The sequence below is a fragment of the Balaenoptera ricei genome, chromosome 12 (assembly GCF_028023285.1).
Source record: "Balaenoptera ricei isolate mBalRic1 chromosome 12, mBalRic1.hap2, whole genome shotgun sequence".
Taxonomy (NCBI): Eukaryota; Metazoa; Chordata; class Mammalia; order Artiodactyla; family Balaenopteridae; genus Balaenoptera; species Balaenoptera ricei.
In genome coordinates this window covers 31,491,555-31,513,245 of record NC_082650.1, presented here as the reverse complement: position 1 = coordinate 31,513,245, position 21,691 = coordinate 31,491,555, and the positions used below count along the sequence as shown (strand labels likewise).

Genomic DNA, 21,691 nt, shown 5'->3' with positions numbered 1-21,691 from the left:
GTTAAAACAATTTTTTTAACATTAAATTTTGGTAAATCTACTCTCAAAATTTTAGGTGTAATTTGAATAGATCATTATGTGCTGCTTCTGTTTTCTCTAGCATGATAAAGCTGACTTTTAAAAGCAGTATGTATTAATTTTGGCAATATTTTAAGTTAACTTTTACTTACTGTGACCTTTAGAACATGTATGTGTATAGCCTTGGGACTGTAAAAGCGATATATATACAAGAAAATAGGAAAGAGGTTCTTTTTGTTTATTTTTTGTTGTTGTTATTATTGTTTGCTTCAAAAATAATTATTGAAAACTATTTCTAGAAACAGTCCTAAGAAGCTGTATCCTAAAGAAGCCCCCAGTCCTGGAATGAGGTTGAGAGTTTTATACTCATAGTTAATATGCTAGGTGATTCTGAGAAAGTAACTACGCTTTCATATTCAGTCTAAAACTGTGATATTCCTCATCACTCACATAAAGATATTGTAATATATAAATAAGAAGAAACACTAATTTTGGATGAAGGAAAGGGAAAAGATTTTTTTTAAGTGACGTGGTAGATATACATGAAATTCTGTGTCTTACCTATTAGGTGTTCAACTGTCATGAGTGCTGACCTCATGTTTATTGATTTAAATTCTGGAAGTGAAAGAAATTCTGTCCTACATGTTAAATGTTTTTTATTATAGTTGTAACATGTTTGGGGATTTTTTTCTCCTAGGCATGGAACAAGGCAGTTGTAAGAAATATGTGTATCTGAGTAAATATCTGGGGGATATTAAAAATGTTAAAGTTATATATGGACCTGCAGCTCGATTGAGACCCTCTGATGTACCAGATAAATACTATTCATGTAAGTATATCTCTGTGCTAATTTTGAATATGATTATATTCACAATACGTTCCTCGGAATCATTATGTCTCCAAATTAAAGGGGATCAATTAATTTCCTTTTCATGATTAAATCTCCAGAGCTGATCTTTTGCACCCAAAGGGATTTTATGGAACTAGATGGGAGGGCACAAGTCTAACCGCTTATCTGTTATTAACGTCTAAGAATATTATTTGATGAACTTGGTACAATTTTATGTTATTGTTGTGTCTTTTGCTTGTGTTGGGTTCAAGATTACTTGTACTAGAAAAATAAAAACTTAAGAGAAAAGTTCAGTTACATTTATTCAACTTTGATTAATGTCATTTCATTAAAATAATTTACAGATGTTATAGGATAATATTCCATTATGAGGAGGAATGCTGGCAGAGATGATTAATTCTATAAGCAACTAATTTCTGTTCTCAGAAATGACTTTCTTAAACTATTCCAAAAAACAATGAGAATGTGTTTTTTGAACAGAGAAGAAGAAATTTCACATTCTCTCTTGACCCCATGTTGTACTCAAACTAAACTACCAAGAAATTTTAAATATTCATTCTTTTGAAAGTCAAGCCTATTTCAGAACTGATTGCACCTCTATTGTACCCCTCTTTGATTACCATCCTTGGTAGTTCTCAAATACTAAGGGCAGTTTTGTTTATCTTTTTGTTACAATTACCTTTGAAATGGAAAGAGAAAAGAGCTTTTCTGGCAGTCATCAGCATTGGATTAGGTTTGGGTATATGCAGTGCTATATGTTTCAGTAGATACTGTTGAATGTTCATGAGAAGAAGTAGATTTCCCTGCAGGAAAATAGTTATGCCAATATATTAACATAGTAACCCAAAGCACAGACTCTAACTTGTACAATAACAAGTTTTAATTAGTGTTTAAAAAATTTATTAAAGTAGTACATGATTGTTACAAAACCTGTTATAAAACTATACAGGCAATGGCAGTCCCCAGAGATGTTTAGGATAGGATGGCCAAGTTTAGCCACACCCTTATCTCAATTAGGCCCCTAAGTTTCCCACTTTAAAGTAAAAATTACATATCTCTGTATCTACATTCATACATTAAAATATATATACAGTACATATTCTTTTATCTGGATAATTTTCTCAAACTTATGTAAAGTATAGCTAAAAGAATCGTAGGGAGCTAGGCAGTTACTGTTTGCAGCACAGAGTACACTAAGTAAGTACACTGTGGGCTTGCTGTGCAAATTCAGTTTCAAAGCTCTTCTACCTGCCCTCACTTCTAAATTCCCCTATGTCCTTATTTGGAAATTCTGGAATTATCCTTGAATATCAAAGTATGTAAAAAGTAATAGTTTTCCACCCTAAATCCCCCTAATTCACAACTCAGTTCCTCTCTCTAGAGATAAGTACTTAGATTTGGGATGTGTCTTCCCAGGTATTTGCTATGTATATGTAAAACACATTCATTTTTATTTTTACAAAGTGACATTATACAGGATCTAGATGGGTGGATAGAGGGATGGGTAGATATTTGGATGCATGGACAGATAGAGAGACAGATGGATGTATAGGCAGATGGACAGGCAGATGGATGAATGGACACACATGTGAATGACAGATGGATGGATAAATTGATGTTCTATAACTTGCCTTTTCACTTGACAATAGGACATAATTTCACAGGCATGGTGGTAGTAGAGGTTGGTTGGTTCCTAAAGATCTGTCTTATTCCTGTCAATGGCTAGTATATAATAATTGAAATCAATGGTCCCCAACCTTTCTGGCACCAGGGACTGGTTTGGTGGAAGACAATTTTTCCATGGATGGGGAGAGGGGATAGTTCAGGTGGTAATGCGAGCAATGGGGAACAATGGGGAGCGGCAGATGAGGCTTTGTTCACTAGCCCGCCGCTCACCTCTTGCTGTGAGTACCCAGTACCGGTATGTGGCCTGGGGGTTGGGGACCCCTGATTTAAATGATCTGTTTGAAACCAGCTTTGGTATTTAAATATAGGGTTTGAGTCTGACATTATATATTTTTTGTATTATTTTTATTTCTAGTGGTAACATACCATTCAACTATTAATTCTTATCTTTGCCCCCCTTCAGTTAATTATGAAGGCATCGCCAAAAACCTTTCTGTGAGTATCTTTTTTCCCCCATTACTTTGTTATTACTAGTTTTGTATAAAATATATTTAGAAGAAAGTTTCAGTATTTGTTCTTGGGATTATAGAATTTAATCTAATTTTTTGAGTATCTGGGCCAACATTTAAATGCTCTGTAGTTTTTAAAGATCTTTAAGGACAAACCCCAATAATGTAGGTTTTTTAAATTTTAAGAATTTATTTATCTATTGACATTGTTAAATTTATATGACAGTACAAGAAATAACTGAAAACAATAGAAGGGAAAACCCTATAGCTGTACTACCATAAACACTGTTAGCATTATGATATATTTTCTACCAGTCTTTCTTATGCCTATTTTTTAAAATAAGTTTTTGTCCTAGTGCTGATTTATTATCTATGCTACATTTTTTTACTTGATAGAAAATTCTTACAATTTTAAAGAAAATTCTTAAAATTGTTATAAGAGTGTTTGAAAATATGATCATCAGTAGTAACACAAAGGCAAACTAGTGACTCAATCTAAGCATCCCGGGACTCTTATGTAATAATTATGATTTTTCTATAAAAATAAGAACATTCAATAGTTGGGAATATTCAACTTGTACTTTATATAGGTAGTAAGAACTCAGTTTATTTGCATCTGTGACTTATTGGGCATACTGATTAAATGTTTGTGAGAAAAAATTCATATGGCGTTAGAAAGCAATTTCAAGGGAAGTTTACACTTAAGAAAATATGGAAATAATGGTTTTTCTTTGCCTTCTACAATTTCAGTGCCAGGAACCAAACCAGCACTTCATACCTTACCTGAAACATTTCTTACCCAAGCGTTTGCACTTCGCCAAAAGTGACAGGATTGAGCCCCTGACATTCTATTTGGACCCTCAGTGGCAACTTGCATTGTAAGTTCTGACAATCTCCCAGGTAAACTTAGCTTGATCTTGTAGTAATTCAAGGTAACAATTGGGCCCTTTCCAATGATGTCGTTATATGAAAACTACAAATATGATTCTCTTCACTCTATCCCAGGGTCTCTCAACCTTGGCCTATTGACATTTTGGATCAGATAATTCTTTGTGGTTGGGGAGTTGTCCTGTCTGTTGTGGGATATTTGAAAACATCCCTGGCTTCTACTCACTAGATGAAAAAACACCTTTTCTATAGTTGTGACAACCAAAAATATCTGCAGACATTGCCTGAAGCCCCCTGGGGAGGGGAGTCACCTCCAGCTGAGAACCACTGCTCTGTCCCCTCACATCTGTCTTGATTATTTCTTATGCTCCACATTTGTGTAACCACTTGCCATTGTATGTCTTCTGCATGTTACAGTTTTGCCTAATAATACCTTCAGAGTCTAACAAATAATTGGCAAAACTCTTTATAATAATGAGCCATTACCTTCTTCATTAGACAAAGCTGTTTTTTCATTCTTGTTATCCTAGTCCATTAATAAACCTCAGTTTATTGGTGTGTTCAGCAAATTTTTTGGATGGTTCGTATTGTTAATATCTCAAAACTTGATCATTAACTCTGTATGGTTGCCAGGAAGCCAGGGCTGATAAATACCTCTGTCCAGCAAAACTTAAGCAGGGAACCAGAATTCAGTCAACAGAATTGCACTGTCTCTCCTTTATTAGAGAGCTGTGCTTTCAGTGTTTAGGAAAAGAATATGAAAGAAGAGGAGGTCCTTACCTTCATGGGAGAACTAATATTAGTGAGCATCTACTGTGTTCTAAACATTTCTTTAGTACAAACCATTTAATTTTTATAAACCCAGCATGACAAATTGAAACCACGAGAAGATAATTAAATTGCCAAAGTCACAGCTGAGTAAATATTATGGTTAGGGTTCAAAACCATGCTAATGGTTTTCTCCTTTATACCGTATTGCTTATAATTGATTCGTCTACAAAATGAAAGATAAACGTGGCTGCCCCTTAATGCTTTTCAAAGACAAGTGGTTTTATTTACTTTTTTTTTGATTTGCTTAACAATAGTTACTTATTTTTGATCAAAGAATATTAAAAAGTGTACAAAAGTATTAAAGAAAAATATTGAATATTAAAGAATAGTTACTCTTTATTAATGGAAATAATGTCATGATTGTCAGTTTTGCTTTATGAATGGACTTTACATTGTTAATTTATATTATGTGAAAATTAGGAATCCTTCAGAAAGGAAATATTGTGGAGGTGGATTTCATGGCTCTGACAATGCATTTTCAAATATGCAAGTGAGTAAACCTAGTATACAGTAAAAATTATAGTTTATATCTGAAGAAAAAACTGATATATGAAGTTTTAGACTTAAAATCATAGACTGTCATTATATGTCTCGAATGAGAATTAATGAAGCTTTTAGTTTCATATAGCTGTTTTATTTGGACATTAAATAAATTAATAGAATTTTGTTAAATATTTATATTCATATTTTATGAATGTTACTTATACCTCATACTAAATTTCTATTAATTATTTTGTATGTATTTGTGCTTCATTAAGAATGTTGCTCCACAGTAAATGAAAGCCAGTAATTTAATAGGTGAAAAGATATCATAGTTATGTTTTAAATAAAGTTAATGCCGGGAATTCCCTGGTGGTCCAGTGGTTAGGACTCCGTGCTCTCACTGTTGAGGGCCTGGGTTCAATCCTGGTCAGGGAAGTAAAATCCCACAAGCTACGCAGCGCGGCCGCCCCAAAAATAATAATGCCTTCCACTTACCTAGCACTTTAAAATTTTCAAAATATACTCATAATAATTTTCTGATTTGATCCGTATGGCACTGTGTGTGGTGGGAAGAATGAGGTTTAGATCCCATTTCACAGTTGAAAAAAGATTTCATCATCATTCTGTTCTGATTGTCACGTTAGGAATTATAATGCAGTTAAGAAAAATAACCTAGATGTCCTTAGATTAAAAGTACAACAGGGGTTAAAATAATATCCTAGAAAGTCCGCTGGGCACAGTATTTTTCCACTTACCTTAATATAACCAGTTTATATATGTACAATGGGGAAGATATAAAATACCTTTTTGGTGACCAACTCCATACATAACTGAAATGAGTAGATAAACTGTTTCTTTTCTGGCCAACGTAGGCCCTCTTTATTGGCTACGGACCTGGATTCAAGCATGGCATTGAAGTTGACTCCTTTGAAAATATTGAAGTCTATAACTTAATGTGTGGTAAGTGTGAACAGGCATCTTTTCTCCCTTCTGAACACAGAGCTGGAATAGGATTATGAAAAGTAGGTCACATGTTGGGCACCTTTCTGGAAGTGATGATATGGCAAGACAGACCCTTATATTTCCACCTTTCTTCTTCCTGACCCAGAGTCATTGAAAAAATGTGCAGAACATAATCATCTGATGACTGACCTGTTCCTTCCACTAGACTGCACAGTGGTAAAGTACAACACTCAAAGTAGGGAGGTCTGTACATCCCAAGCGCCCAGTGCTTTGCCAGGCCCTGGACTTCATTAGATGACAGTTGAACCAGATCAGGGTGGAAGCCAGAGAAAAGAGTTTGGGGTTGTGAAAGGAAGACAAAACAGGTGGATCCTCTGGTAGCAATAATAGTTGAATTGATGGCAATGTCAAGGTTATAGAAATGGAGGAGGACATATTGACTATGTTCTTAGTTTACTCTGCACCTTCCAAATTAGTACTTTTATGGTTGAGTATTGCATTTTAAATATTACTTCCTTTTTCTGATAACAATACTGGGCATTTGTAAAACCTTAAATATGTTCTAAGTAAAATTATTTTAGTGAGCGCCTGTATACTTAAATGAGTTAATATATCCTAAAGCACTTAAACAGTGCCTGGCATATAGTAAGCGCTTTACTGTATAAGTGTTTGCCATTATTAGGAGCGTGAGTCTTAGACTTGGACAGAGCTGGTTTTGAATCCTAGGTCTACTCCATTAGTAGCTTGAAATCTTAAGCTAAACACTCTGGTTACAGGCATACCTTAGAGAAATCACGGGTTCAGTTCTAGACCACCGCAATAAAGTGAAGACTGTAATAAAGCAAGTCACATTATTTTTTTGGATTCCCAGTGCATATAAAAGTTACATTTATATTATACTGTAGTCTATTAAGTGTGCAATAGCTTCTGTCTAAAGAAACAATATACATACCTTAATTAAAAAGTACTTTATTATTAAAACATGCTAACCATCATCTGACAATGTGGGGTTGCCACAAACCGATTTGTAAAAAATGCAGTGTCTCTGAAGTGCAGTAAAATGAAGTACAGTGAAACGAGGTCTGCCTGTACTCATCTACCAAATATTGACAATAACTTATTAAATTGTTTTGAGGATTAAGTAAGAAAAATATATTAGCATACTGATTGGCATATAATAAGCATTCAACAGGAGATAACTATATTTATTGTATACATTAAAATTTAGAAATTTTTATAGAGAAGTACAGCATGCATATCAGTATTTCCATTGAGAATAGCATGGTCATAAGTACTCTACAGCCCAAGAGAGAGAGATTTATAGTTTTATTTTAGGTAAAGAGTTAAGGACTCTTAAATAGATTTGGCTTTAAAAGATAAAATTCATAGTTCAAGTCTACTATTTATTTAGTTTTGAAATTTCTAAGTAAATCTTTATTTACCATTCTTGAAATTATGCAGATTTACTGAATTTGACACCAGCTCCTAATAATGGAACTCATGGAAGCCTTAACCACCTTCTAAAGAATCCTGTTTATACCCCAAAGCATCCCAGAGAATTCCGCTCCTTAGTCCAGTGCCCCTTCACAAGAGCCCCCAGGGAGAGCCTCGATTGCTTGTGTGATCCCTCGGTAAGTAGTCTCAAGAAGTTTAGCCCAGTGGGTATGGTTTTTTAACACCCTCTGCATAGCATATGTTGTAGAAATACATAATGATTAAATTAAAATTTATGAGTGGGAGTAAACATATATTTATTTTCAATTCCAGTGACACATGCCGACCTTTTTATTATTTATTTTTCCTGCTCCGGGTTTTTGCACTCTCACTCTATTTTTATCCCCCTGTGTCGAGACTTGATTTGGCTGTAGGCTGGGAGAGGTCTAGCTGAGTCCTGAAATGTACTGAATCCCAGAATCCGTGCTGATATCCTAGCAGTGAGGTCTTTTATGAACCAATCACAATATTCCTTTTCTAAAATACATCCCAACCTATTTTAAATTTAGAGGGAAAATAATCATTTTTTGGCATGAAAAGGATTTATGACACTTTTCGTTTTTTACTCCTATCTTAATATACAGTTGTTGTAAGGAGATGAAAATACATGACAAGTTATGAACAAAATTGATAGTGTCCATAAAAATAGACATTTGAGTAGTTTATCTTACGCTTTCCATTCTGTTTTAGGTTTAATTTAGACTTGTAAAAAGACTGTTAGAGTAGAGATAAGAATTATAAAGCAGCAATTACATTCTTGTTTTCGATGACTTGTGTTATGCTATGCTAACAATTTTGTCTTTTTGCAACTATTATCCCTATTCTTTTATCTCTTCTTCAAAAAAAATAACTTTCACTTGCACAAAATGATTTTAAATTTATCTTTGTTCTGTGGTGGAATACTTAAACTGTAAAATTCATTTATTACAAAATGAAAGCATGTTTCTCAGTCCTTAAAAATTGTATCATTAATTTTTTAGATTTTGCCAATTGTGGATTTTCAGACACAGTTGAATCTGACAATGGCAGAAGGTAAGGCATGCTTAGTCTTGAGCCTGGGATGTGGAAGCAAGCTTTTTCTCAACAATGTGAACCACAGAATTAGTTTTTGGGTCATTGTTTGAGAATACCAACAAAATAAGGTAGTAATGGAGGACGACCTGATGAACCGGAGAGATTTCTTAGCTTGATAGTCTAGACTATTAGTCATAAGGAAAGAAAGCATGTTTACAGTGGAAACAGCATGTAATATAATTAGTGGAAGCTGAATCACTCTTTATGAACTTAGTGGAGTGTCTTGAGATTTTGAAGATATTTATAGGTTTATACAATATTATAATAATAGATCCTCAGATTTCCATTTAAAATACCCATTAGCTTTCTATCTTACCTAATTCTTAGTTAATTATAAGGGAGTATAAATTGATTTATTTATCTAAAGTTATTTCTTCATAACTTTTGAATGAAAATTAAGAATATGCAAGCAGCTGATGAAATGTGGATATTTAGCATCACTTTGACACAGTCTCTGATCCTTAAGTTACTTGGCTCACAGCTTTTTCTTGCTGGAATAAAAAGGTGAATTATGCATTCATATATGCAGAATGAATGAAGTTCTGCATTCATTTATATGAATGAAGTTCTATTCATGTAGAACTTCTCTTTATAAAATCTCTGTAAATGTTCAGATTAGAGAAATCTCTGATGGCCCCAAGGTGGCCAAGTTTTGTGGTGAAAAGTGACACCTTGGAACTGAGTAGATATGGGTTTGAATATGAGCTTAGGAACCGTATGTCCATGGAAAAAGCATTTACTCCCTATAAATTGCTGTTTTCTCATCTATAAAATGGGCATATAACCTTAATTCTTAGGGCTGTATAAGAATTAAATTCAACGATGTATACAAAGAACTCTAAAAAAGTATCTGATGCTTGGGAAAAGGGGCAGTAAACGGTATACATACTATTGTTGTTTCGTTCAGTGTAGTCTCATAATTTCAGTTTTGAACTTCTGCTTTTCAGGTACACACATCAACCAGAAAATTTTCCTTCTGTAGTATATCCTGGAAAATAAGTAATAAAGACAATGTTAAAGAATTTTAGTAATATAATTTAAGTCCTAATTGCTGAAATTCCTAGCAATTTCATGTAATATCTTGTGATATCTTAGTATTACATTGATCTTTCAGAATCTTCATAGGCAAAAACTGCAGTGAACTCCTTTTTTTTTAAATTGTTTATGGTTCTGCTCTTTGTAATTAGTTTAAGTTTATAGTTACAAATAATTTTTCAATAGGGTTAAGTAGAGGAAAGAATTAGATCAGTGTATCATTATGTATTATCATATCATGCACACTAAGCATATTTGAATGGTGGTTTCATTTTCCCCCTATGACCCAAGAGAAGGCCATTAAGCGTGGCACTCTACCTTATGGAAGACCCAGAATTCTCCGGAAGAATAGCACTGTCTGTCTGCTTTACCAGCACCAGTTTGTGAGTGGCTACAGCCATGACATCCTGATGCCCCTTTGGACAGCCTACACCATCGACCGAAATGCAAGTATTTGTCACCTCTTTACCTCTGTGTGGTTATTTTATATTATCATTAAGCAAAACATTGAAAGCATAGTTTCTCACTGTCGATCTTGGCTCTGTAATCGGTTCCCAAATTAGAAGATCACTGAACTGAGAGTCAGAAAAATTAGATTCTTGTTCTAGCTCTGCTACTAACTAGCTACGTGACTTTGACACTCAGAGCAAACTTCTTCTGTGAAACAAGGGTGTGCAGTGAAGATTTCTCCCTTGCTTTTGTTTTTTCTCAGTTTTAATATTTGATGATTCTAATTTCTAATTTAATGAACTCAGTTTTACAATCAATTTATCTCAAAGTACATAGCTGTGTAAGTACAAGGATTTCCCTTGGCTGCCCAAATCGTAGGGGGTCCTCAGTGATGGAGAAGGCCATTAAAGCTCAGTTACCTCACTGTATATACCACCTATAGGAAGACACCCAGACCAAACCAGGGAAAGGTCAGGGATCCTGTCTACCACCCAGACCAGAAGAGTTTGGCCTTGAAAGAAGTAGGGGAAAATATCCCAGAATAAGACCACCATTCCCCCTCACTCTCGTCCCTTGGGTGCTGTGGTAGAAAGATAAATGATGAGAAAGAGAATGGGGGGAGGAGATGAGATTTAGATCTTATCTGGAAGTGAAGTTTTAAACTAGACTGACCAGATTTTCGAAAACTGAAAATGTCTGGCAAGCTATAGGATGCCCTTAAGGGATGGAAAGGGGATTTGAGAGAGCTTAGTTGACTGTAGCAGTTAGATTTTAAAAACAGAGCTTTTGTTACTACTCACTAAGGCTGCTAAATAAAAAGATAGGGAGACGTGTATATATATATATATATATATATATATATATATATGTAATTTCTGTGTCTATATATAGATATATTGAATACACACAGACATTTCAGGTATTAACATGTTTTTACCTTAATTTGATTTTTAATTTTTAAAGAGCATCTTCAAACACTTTAAACACATTTTACTTGACTTTGTAGTATATAGCAGTTTACCCAGTGTTTTGTAGGTCCCCATCCTATTTATTGTTGTTTAATACCTTAATTATGGTGTTCTTGGACTCTGAATTTTCAGTTTTCTTATATAATGAAAGCTGCAAAAATTCAGAGTCATCACTACTCCTGAGATTTTCATATCGAATTGCTGTTCAGTGGCTTTTCTCCACCCCCTAAGCCCCACTACTTTTGTTGTTGTGGCTGTGTTGGATATGAAAGAGTCTATCTCTAAAAGTCAGCAATTCACTACACAAAAGTTTGAAACTGAGTAGACAAAAACATTATAAACAAAATTAGCACAACATAGTAGGAAAATATTTGCACATATATGATTAATACCCTTAATATTGTAAAGAGTTCTTACACTTCAGTTAGAAGCAAGATGAATACTCTCGTAGAAAAATGGAAAATGGTGAAGGACATGAACCGACAGCCAGAACTCCATGACTTTATGTTGTGATTCACCTTTAACTATTTATAAAACTCTCTGTTTTTCTTCCGTATGCCTGATCCCTGATGGTCCTTTTCATTTTGTTCTTCAGGATAGTTTCTCTACAGAAGACTTTTCCAATTGTCTTTACCAGGATCTCCGAATTCCTCTTAGACCTGTCCATAAATGTTCGTTTTATAAAAATAACACTAAACTGAGTTATGGGTTCCTTTCCCCACCACGTAAGTCTCTTCCTCTTTGACCTTCCCTTTCCCTTCTTTCTCTCTTTCGTTTCCTTTTCTTTCTTATGGGGCAGTGTACGTCTTGTTTATTTATTGGTGAAAATTGTGAAAGGGAAATAGAACTATTAGGGAAAATTTTCAAGTGTCTAAAACTTGAGTTTTGGAAACCTTTTTACTTTTGTTTGGAGGGTGATGGATTTAGTGCAGGCACTGTAGATAGAACATTCTTCACTTTTCTGCATTTCTTTTAAACAGAATTTGAGAAAACTCAGGTCAGAAGGATGCATCAGGGTTCTTAGGAAGGAGATATCATTTTGTTGTTTGAAAAGAAAAATGTGACTTGTCAAAGAATTAGGTAAAGGGAGAGCCTAAGTGTGCTTGTTCTTTCACTGGTACAAAGCCCCTAAGGAATGGCTTTTTTTGAAGTTAAGTGTTCTGTGTTTTCAAGTGGCAGACTTGTATGTTAATGAGAAGACAATTTGAATCCGTCCTAAAAAGGCAAAACTCAGAAGCCTCCAGGTGCTCAAATACACCCAATATCCAATCGAGTCCCCAGAGCAAGCTTCTGAAGTCAGAACTTGGCTATTGCATTATAAAAATAGACAGGTCTAAGCCAAAAGTCCATACAAAGAAGCCTTGTACAGCATTTTGAGGCAGACATCCTGTGATGTTTTTTCTAGTTAGTAGGTGTTGTTCTGAAGCCAGATATTCTCTTTTTTCTTTTCACTGTGAGAGAGTTTTAGGAAAGAAGATTGTCAACACAATATACTTTAGTTGAAATAAGGCAAATGAGGTAAAATTTGAATATGTTTAATTTGAGACCTTCATATTAAAGATTCTGTTTCATTGATAAATTCATCTTGAAGAAGAAAAGATCCAAAGATTTTGTTTTTTTTAAGGGACTTGACCAAACACATTGCATTTCCCCTTGACCCAGTACCTGGGAAAGTTTTACAAGTTTAAGATGATACTCAGCTGATGTTTTTAAATGTCTCCCATGAGAAAGTATAATTCCTAGTGTTACATGTGAAGAATGAAATAGTTGACCTGTTATTTTCTTTGTAGAATTAAATAAAGGTTCAAGTCAAGTATATTCTGAAGCATTGCTTACTACTAATATAGTGCCCATGTACCAGAGTTTTCAAGGTAAAAAATTTTAATCTTATGTCTCATAATTTCAATGAATTTCCCTAAATTATAGGTATGATTTATATGTAATAAGACTGATGCTCTAAATTAAATGACTAAATATCAAATGTGTTCTTATAGGTTTGTTTAACTTTGAGAATACCAGTACACAAAAAATTCTACAAGTATTAGAATTATGATATATTCCTATAGTTATTATTATGCTTTGTACTTAAGTGTTTACAAACATTTTTGGTGGAAAAAGTATGTAATGTTCTTCCTAAGTTATGTAGCTAATACGGTCTACTAACATATATTAAATTTCAGTCTATTGTACTATTTAACTATTTGGAAGTTCTTGATAATTGTTTTTTATTTTAAAATGAATAGATTTTACATCATTATTAATTATTGCAATACTTGACTCTTATAAGAATAAATACACATTTATACTTTGTGACATATAGAATTTCAAAATATAGAGCATACAAGGAAATTTTTACTCTAATTTACATCTAGAATGCTTTTGAATATTTCAAAAAAATTCAGATATTAACAATAAATTTGAATAACCTGCCTTGTTTGTGTTCATGATTTTTTTTTATGCTTAATGATGATGTGTGATCACAGCTTCATGATAATGCACATGTTTAAGGATGCCTCAAGTAGAGTTGAATTCAGCATTTGCTGGTTAGTCCTTCCAAGGGCCAAAGCTGAACAGTGGATTCTTGGCCAAACTTGACTTTACCCCTAATTATGACAAACGCTAATTTTGAATCATGGTGTGGATTTATTTCACATGACAACATGGCACCTTGTTCTTTTGAAACTGTACTGTCGTCCTTCTTGTTTCAGTTATATGGCACTACTTTCATGGCACCCTGCTGCAAAGGTATGCTGAAGAAAGAAATGGTCTCAATGTTGTCAGTGGTCCCGTCTTTGATTCTGATTATGACGGACGTTATGATTCCTTGGAGACTCTGAAACAGTAAGAGCGTATTTCATTTACTCTTAAAAACAGCTCTCAAGTGAGATTACCATCCAGTTGAGTCAGCAGAACCTTTTCTATCTGATGCTATTCATATTTATGTACATGACATTTCTGATTACGCTGGAAGCCCCTTGAAATATCTGATTAATTTTGATGTTTTGCTCAGTGTTAAATATTTTTTAGATGAAAGCAGTGTTTATCGCCCACTCAGCTCAGATGAATAATTCTGTAGTTCATATTAAATACTGAACTCTGCCTTTGTTAAGAAGATAACATCAGTGTTGAAAATCTCTCTGTGTGGCTATTGTTAAGATACTGTCTTAACTTGCATACTGCCAATTAGAAGATGAAGAATGATATAGTGTGGCTGGAGGCATCCTGAGTCAAGGAAGCAGAACGCTTATAAAGCGGTAGTGCCCCAGGGTTGCCCCTGGTCGAATGTCACAGCTTTTACCCAACTCTACCGGCAGGGGAATGATACAGTGACCTTCTTGAGAAACCATCAGTGGTGCTGTTTTTATAAAGGAGAGGGGAAGAACATTTTAGAGACTAGTTAATCTTTATTAGAACAATAATTACAAGATTTTTGGAAGCAATTTTTCTATTCAGACTATAAGAAAAAGAGAGTGAAACATCCACTGAGATTCAGCCCCTTTCTGAGAACCACTCTCTCAGGCAGATTTAGGGATTACTGTTTACACACATACACCTGTGATCACTTTAGTTTGTAAAATTACATTTTTCTTTTTTTTTTTTACTATAACCCTTGAGGCATAAGTGTCCCATGTAAATGCCTCAGAGATGACGGCAGTAGAATGGGAAAAGAAGAGAACTTATACCTTTCCCATTCACAGCTTCAACCAGAGCGCTGTCTCCATCTATTTATGTATCATGGTTCCACATACGATTATGTTTAAAAACAATGATACCACTACCTTAAATTTTGAAAGATGCTAAAATACCACCCAAACAAATCTAGTTTGTTTTTTTTTTAATTTCAAACAAATCTAGTTTTGAGACCAAAGGAAATGGCAGAATTAAGATGAGGTAAAAGTGTCACTTGGGACATCTTTGAGAATATGCTTCAATTAAAAAAAAAAAGTTATGGGATAGGAAAGAAGATCCAGGTAAAACATAGGAGAATTCGTAGGTTCTCTGAAGGAGCTAGAATAAAAAAATCCCAAACCAGTTCTCTTTCACTCTCTGTTCATAACTGCCTAGAATATAAAAGACTATCAGTAATGCTTTAGAGTCTTGGTTGTACATATTCAAAATTGATATTTTTCTCTTTAGTGTCTCAATTTCAGTTTGTTAATGTAGAATTACCCCCAAAAATCCAAAGTTTAATAAATTTCTATAGAAAATCACATTATTTGGATTGTGTTTAGCTGTCTTCTAATTCTTATTCTTTCTCCATCTGGCAGAAAATGTTGAGGTATTATGATAACTAGCCTCTTACAGTATGTTTAATTATTTGACTGAATTTTATTTTGGGATGTATTGTATTAACAATATACTTGAGTGAAATATTCAATAAGAAGAAGATAGTTATTTCTTTCTCAAAGTGAATATTACCATATTTTACAGAAACAGCAGAATCATCCGTAATCAAGAAATTATGATTCCAACTCACTTCTTCATTGTGCTAACAAGTTGTAAAAATACATCTCAGACTCCCTCACAGTGTGAAAATCTAGATACCTTGGCTTTCATTTTGCCTCACAGGACTGATAACAGTGAGAGCTGTGCTGTAAGTAACCTTTTTTAATTTACCTTAAACACTGACACATAAATATGTTTGTGTGTGTCATATCTAACATAACTGGTATATACATGTACTTCGAAATTATAGGATGGTTTTAAATTTGATCCTCTAAGATGACATATCTTCAGAGAACATCATTCTTGTCGGTTAAAAGCACTAACAGTAAGATCAAAATGTCAAAACTTAGTGACCTCGTATGGCTTAGCCATTAAATCCATGCCTGAATTCTGGGCCCTCCCCTGCAAAAAAAGGCAGCAATAGACTTATGCTTACACTTCACTGACCACAATGATGTTAAGTGCCATGAATTAGGCATTGAGTCCCTTTTCCATCTGTACCATTCCAAAAGCTATTGTACCGATATCTTAAATACAAGCATTTAACAAATTCTATAATGGCAGCGTAATTAGAAGACACTAAATATTGAACGTGAACCAGAAAGAGGATTATTTGAAGGTGTGTCACACATACTTACGGAAATAGTGACTAAGGATTAGCTGGATATTGGCCTGAGAGAACAGATCCCTTGTGTGTACTTTTTATTTATTCCTGTAAATATTGGAACAGATGGCAGATATCTACTGGCCAAGTAGTCTATTGAGTCAGGGCTATTCCCCTGAAAGCCAGAGTGAGGACTGCTGGAGAGGAGGAGACTGAGTGGAACAGCAGTTTTGGGTAGTGGATGACTGGAGGCTAATGGGAAAGTGGAAATTATTGGTCTGTTCCTTTTTATGTGAAAAGTCTATATTTACCATTTCCAACTAATGATATCTTAAGGGTACATGAACCTTTATTGAAGTATGCCTTTAAAGTATAATCATAGTACACCAACCAGTGGATATGTTCTTCATCTGACTTTCTCCAGTAGCCATTTTCAGAAAAATGTATACCAACACATGGATGTATGATTTCCGCCCCTATTACCTGCCTTAGCTACCATCTCTGCTTCCATGTGCCAGAGCATAAGGCTTTAATTCTTTTTTGATCTCGTATTAGCTAAAACTTCACTACCTCACCAGAAATGAAAGTGCGTTTTACCACTTCCCCTAATCCTTTCTTCATCGCAAACACATTGATAATTGATTCGGATAAGAACTAGCGTTTGTATAGTGCATTTGCATACATCATTACATTTGATCTTCAGAGTAACCCAGTAAGGAGGGTGCAGGTAAGAGAATTAGGATTCAGATGTTAAATAACTTGCCTCAGTTTACCTGGTAGGATAATGGTAGAAACAGGACTTGAATCCAAGTTTCTTTAATTTATTTTAATTTTTTTATATATGTATTTTTTATTTTTGGCTGTGTTGGGTCTTCGTTTCTGTGCGAGGGCTTTCTCTAGTTGTGGCAAGTGGGGGCCACTCTTCATCGCGGTGCGCGGGCCTCTCACTATCGCGGCCTCTCTTGTTGCGGAGCACAGGCTCCAGACGCGCAGGCTCAGTAGTTGTGGCTCGCGGGCCTAGTTGCTCCGCGGCATGTGGGATCTTCCCAGACCAGGGCTCGAACCCGTGTCCCCTGCATTAGCAGGCAGACTCTCAACCACTGCGCCACCAGGGAAGCCCGAATCCAAGTTTCTTGATGCTAATTTCCATATTCTTTCTACATGGCATGTTGCTTCTGTTTTCTAACATTTTTTAACCCCATACTGTTGACGTTTCTTGCACCAAAGTAATAGAGGAACATCTGTTCCACATATACTTTTCCCAAATTTGATACATCTATTAAACAAACATGCATGGTACGTATTAGATAGTGAGCTACTCAAGAGCAGGGATTATGCCTAACAACTCTCGTGGTATCTGCCATTTAAGAGCCGAGGTGTCACGGCTGATTAAAATGGGGGAGATGGAAAGTTCATAGGGAAGGTTGATTGACTGCTCTCCAGTGACTTTTCTTCCTTTCCCACGCTCATAGCATGGGAAGCATGAATCCTCATGGGTTGAAGAGTTGTTGAGGCGACACAGAGCTCGAATCGCAGATGTTGAACACATCACTGGACTCAGCTTCTATCAAGAAAGAAAAGAGCCAATTTCAGACATTTTAAAGTTGAAAACACATTTGCCAACCTTTAACCAAGAAGACTGATGTTTTCCATTCCAAAACCACGCTGTAAATCTTTTTGAAAGAACCTTCTGTTTTATACATCCTCTATTTACACTATTGCCTTGTTCGGAGACTGTTGACCGGAGTTAGAACTGGGAATCCTCTTGTGATACACAACCATCTCAGGGAAACTTGTGGCCTCCGCATAACAGTAGGAAAGTGTTCCTATTGAGTCACGCACGTGCCTGAATGTGTAAGAATTGTTCAGATTGGGGAATAAAGACAGACCATACCTAAAACTGCTCTTCTACTTCTCTTAAGGGCAGAAGTAGCTGTGAACATTCTCTGGACACCAGATGTTTGAATCTTATTATCATTAATAAACTTCGATGATGCTGGCAAACACTAGACTGATGAGGAGGATTGGAATTAGGCCCTGTTTCATTCGTTTCTTCCCAAGAATTTAAGAGTGATTCTGGATTCTTTTTAACTTAGAGTTTATTTTAATTTTAATCATAAAAGTTAATGGAAGCAAAAATATTTGAGGCCCTATTTCTATCTTTTCTGTACAGCCCCTCAAAAGCCAAAGTATGTAATCCTGTGTTATTTTTTAACTGTGACTGGGCTTCTTCAGATTTAATGATTCTTTCAAGTTAAACTTTGAGGGAAGGCGTGTATTGAGTACATCTTTTTCTAAATTTTACTCTACATTTGTACCAAAGAAGAAAAATATTCCCATCCTTCTCACTGGTATTTAACATAGGTTGAAAATAACTCCAAAAATGGTTATTTAGACTGTTAAAAGTGTGTCTTGTCTTAGTGAAGCTTCACAGAGCTTGTCAACTCATGCAAGGTGGCATTTTTCATCCAGATAGTGGGAACGTTTTCCTCTGTGCACAAAAAATGACGCTACCAGCAGCAGAGCTATACTGTTCTGAGCTGTTCATTTTGAAGTTCCATTGATTTGAACAGAATGTGTTACCATCATTTTATATCTTCTCGGTAGTCATGATAAATGAACTTGATTTCTCTGCTTCATAGACTATACCCTTTAGTACCAACCTGTGGACTTTCAAAAGCTACATTCACTTTTAGGCTACTTGGGTCTGATATAAGTCTTATATTAATACAACAAAGATCTGTATTTGTCCTTCATATGATACTTGTTCTTCAAAAGCAGAGGGGCCACAAAGACCTAATTTAGATAATACAATTTGCATCTGAAAATTATTTACTAATTTAGAAAGTCTCATTGGTTTTGCTTTAGTCCCACAGATCCCTGAGGTTCTGTACATTTTTTTTCCCCAGTCTGTTTTTTTCCTCTGTTGTTCAGATTGGGTAATTTCTATTGTTCTATCTATCTTCAAGTTCACGGATTCTTTCCTCTGTCTAATCCATTCTGCTGTTGAGCCCATCCACTGATTTTTATATTTCAGCTATTGTGTTTTTTTATTTCTAAAATTTCCATTTGATTCTTCTTTGTAGCTTTTATTTCTTTGCTGAGAAATTTTCTCTCTTGGCTGAGACTTTCCATTTTTGCATTTGTTTCAAACATGTTCATAATTGCTTATTGAAGATTTTTATGATGGCTGTTGTAAAATCCTTGTCAGATCATTCCTACATGTGTCATCTTTGTGTTGGCATCTATTGTCTTTTATCATTCAAAAAGATTTTTCTGGTTCTTGTTGTAGTGAATGATTTTCAACTGAAACCTGGATATTTTAGGGATTATGTATGAAACTATGGATCTTATTTAAACCTTCTGTTTTAGCTGACTTTCTCTGTCATCACCCTAGCAGGCGAATTGGGGGCACTGTCTCATTATTGCCAGGTTCCTTACTCAGCCTCTATTGACATGGAGTAAGAGGGGACCCCTGTTACTAGGCAGGGTGAGAATTCAGCTTCCCACTGGGTCTCCATTGATGCTTCCCTGGCTGAGATGTGCAGGGCACCTTGTTACTGCCCCCATGTGGTCTCCACTGATGTTGTGGACAGGGGTGGCAGGGAAAACTTTATTATCACTAGGTGGGAATGAAATTACCAGTTTCCTACTCAGTCTTCTCTGATGCTGTCCTGGCAGAGGACTTGGGGCACCTTTTCACAACCTGGCAAACCTCTGTCTTTGCTGGCATGGGTGGGATCATGGTCTTTTATGTGGTGTTTAGTTCGAGAGGAGCAGTTATTTTTTTCTCCCTTGCTAGGCCACTCCTCTTCTGGTCCTTTGGCTGGTGAGATAGCAGGCCTTTCTTGGGGCTTCTTTTTGTCTGTACTCATTGACATTTCCAGGTTGCTGACTTCTTCAGCAACAAGCCTAGCATGTATGAACTAAAAGAAAACCCAGCAGAACTCATTACAGTGTTGTTCCTTGGGTCCCGAGATCCCTAGCCTGTCTGCCTTCTCCTCTCCACCTTTCAGAATCTTGCTATGTTTATTTTATATATAATAATGAAGATTTTTATCTGCACTTAGCAGAAGGATATCTACTTCTTTATAGAAGTGTCTCATTGATTTTTATATATTTTTCAAAACACATGCAGACACAGTTGCCTCTACATGGAGCATCTTAGCAGATCTTAATTAAATGGATGGATGCCTTTCTCCTTTGCCAGACAGCAAGAATACAGAGAAAAGCAAGTGACAATCCTTCCAGTCTTGGTGAGAGAGAGGAGGCAGCAGCAGTGTAAATGATCCCTAAAAGATGGTAAATGTTATAACGGAGCCATGGGCAGGGTGCCAGGGAGTACAAAGCAGGCACTGGGTGCTGCTTGGAAGTATCAGCAGTGGCTTCCCAGAGGTGGTAATGATTGGGCTAGGACATGAAGGATGAATTGGAGCTCTGCAGGTGAATAAGTGAAAAAACGGCATTCTAGCCTCCCTTGGGTGGATACATTTGGGGCATTTTTCCATTTACTGCTACTTCCGATATTTTCTACAAGTGTCACTGTGACCAACTTACAACATACAACTATTTCGTTTTTCTTACTTTGTTAATCTCCTGCTCTTAAAGGAAATGTCAGACTATAAATTCTGCGCTGATTCTTTAAAGGAAAAGGCAACCACATCTGTTCCTACTTAGCTTTCAGTTGCTCTTATACAATATGCTTTTTTTTCTTCTCTTGTCTTGAAAGAGACCCTTTCTTGCACTCTTTCATCTGCTTAAGACATGTGACTAGTCCCCGGTTTGAATGGTAAATTCACATGATCATATATGGAAATGTATGTATCCTACTTTTTTCAATAAAGGCTATTCTTTCCTTTTCAAATGCACAGCAAAACCTTTATTTACCCCTAATTTTGCTGCCATTCCTCCAGTCAGTACTTGTTAAATGAGGTAAGTAACTCTCATACATAATTTTCTAGCTGGTTAGTTTATTCACGGCAGAGCAAAAAATCAGGTGAAACTTAAAAATATTTCCAAGAATCAGAGAAAAGAGGGCAAACCATAGGGGGAAGAAGGCGAATGTTCAGGTTCCGGCAGGGTAAGGAGATATGCAGAGCGTGGTTAGGCCAGTTGGCCTGGCTGGTCCTGTTTAAGGAGATAAGACCCACCAGGATAGAGCTGAATCACTGAGTCCTCCAGGATAGGCTACGGCCACCCCCCCACCGTGACTATTTTCTGCCATTAGCTGCAATAACTGTCCAGCCCAGATCTGTGGGTACGTGTTTATCTGTAATTGAAACTGTTGTTTGAACTTTGAAACTAAATGTGATTATACTTCACGCTGAAGCCTATCGCAGGAATTTGGTGTGTGGGTGCTTTCATAAGCACCAAGTTAAATTTTATCATGGCTATAGTCCAAGGGCGTTTTCCCTGATTTTTTGGCCAGTCTAAATATTGTAAGGTAGGGGAA

General features: G+C 35.7%; 1 protein-coding gene across 2 annotated transcripts in view; it reads left to right on the top strand.

The window, feature by feature from the left end:
• Positions 1–21,103, top strand: part of ENPP1 (ectonucleotide pyrophosphatase/phosphodiesterase 1) — a 67,725-nt gene extending 46,622 nt beyond the window's left edge. Inside the window, exons 13-25 of one of the 2 annotated variants that reach the window (XM_059941195.1) lie at positions 716–847; positions 2,958–2,989; positions 3,754–3,881; positions 5,143–5,212; positions 6,078–6,165; positions 7,630–7,799; positions 8,643–8,694; positions 10,063–10,217; positions 11,785–11,914; positions 12,980–13,060; positions 13,898–14,030; positions 15,621–15,783; positions 17,712–21,103. In XM_059941195.1, coding sequence (XP_059797178.1) covers positions 716–847; positions 2,958–2,989; positions 3,754–3,881; positions 5,143–5,212; positions 6,078–6,165; positions 7,630–7,799; positions 8,643–8,694; positions 10,063–10,217; positions 11,785–11,914; positions 12,980–13,060; positions 13,898–14,030; positions 15,621–15,783; positions 17,712–17,882 — 1,505 coding nt within the window. In that variant the 3' untranslated portion in view covers positions 17,883–21,103. Of the gene's footprint in view, positions 1–715; positions 848–2,957; positions 2,990–3,753; positions 3,882–5,142; positions 5,213–6,077; positions 6,166–7,629; positions 7,800–8,642; positions 8,695–10,062; positions 10,218–11,784; positions 11,915–12,979; positions 13,061–13,897; positions 14,031–15,620; positions 15,784–17,711 lie in introns of those variants that run through there. The other variant, XM_059941196.1, reaches the window with a different exon arrangement.
• The last annotated feature ends 588 nt before the right edge of the window (positions 21,104–21,691 follow it).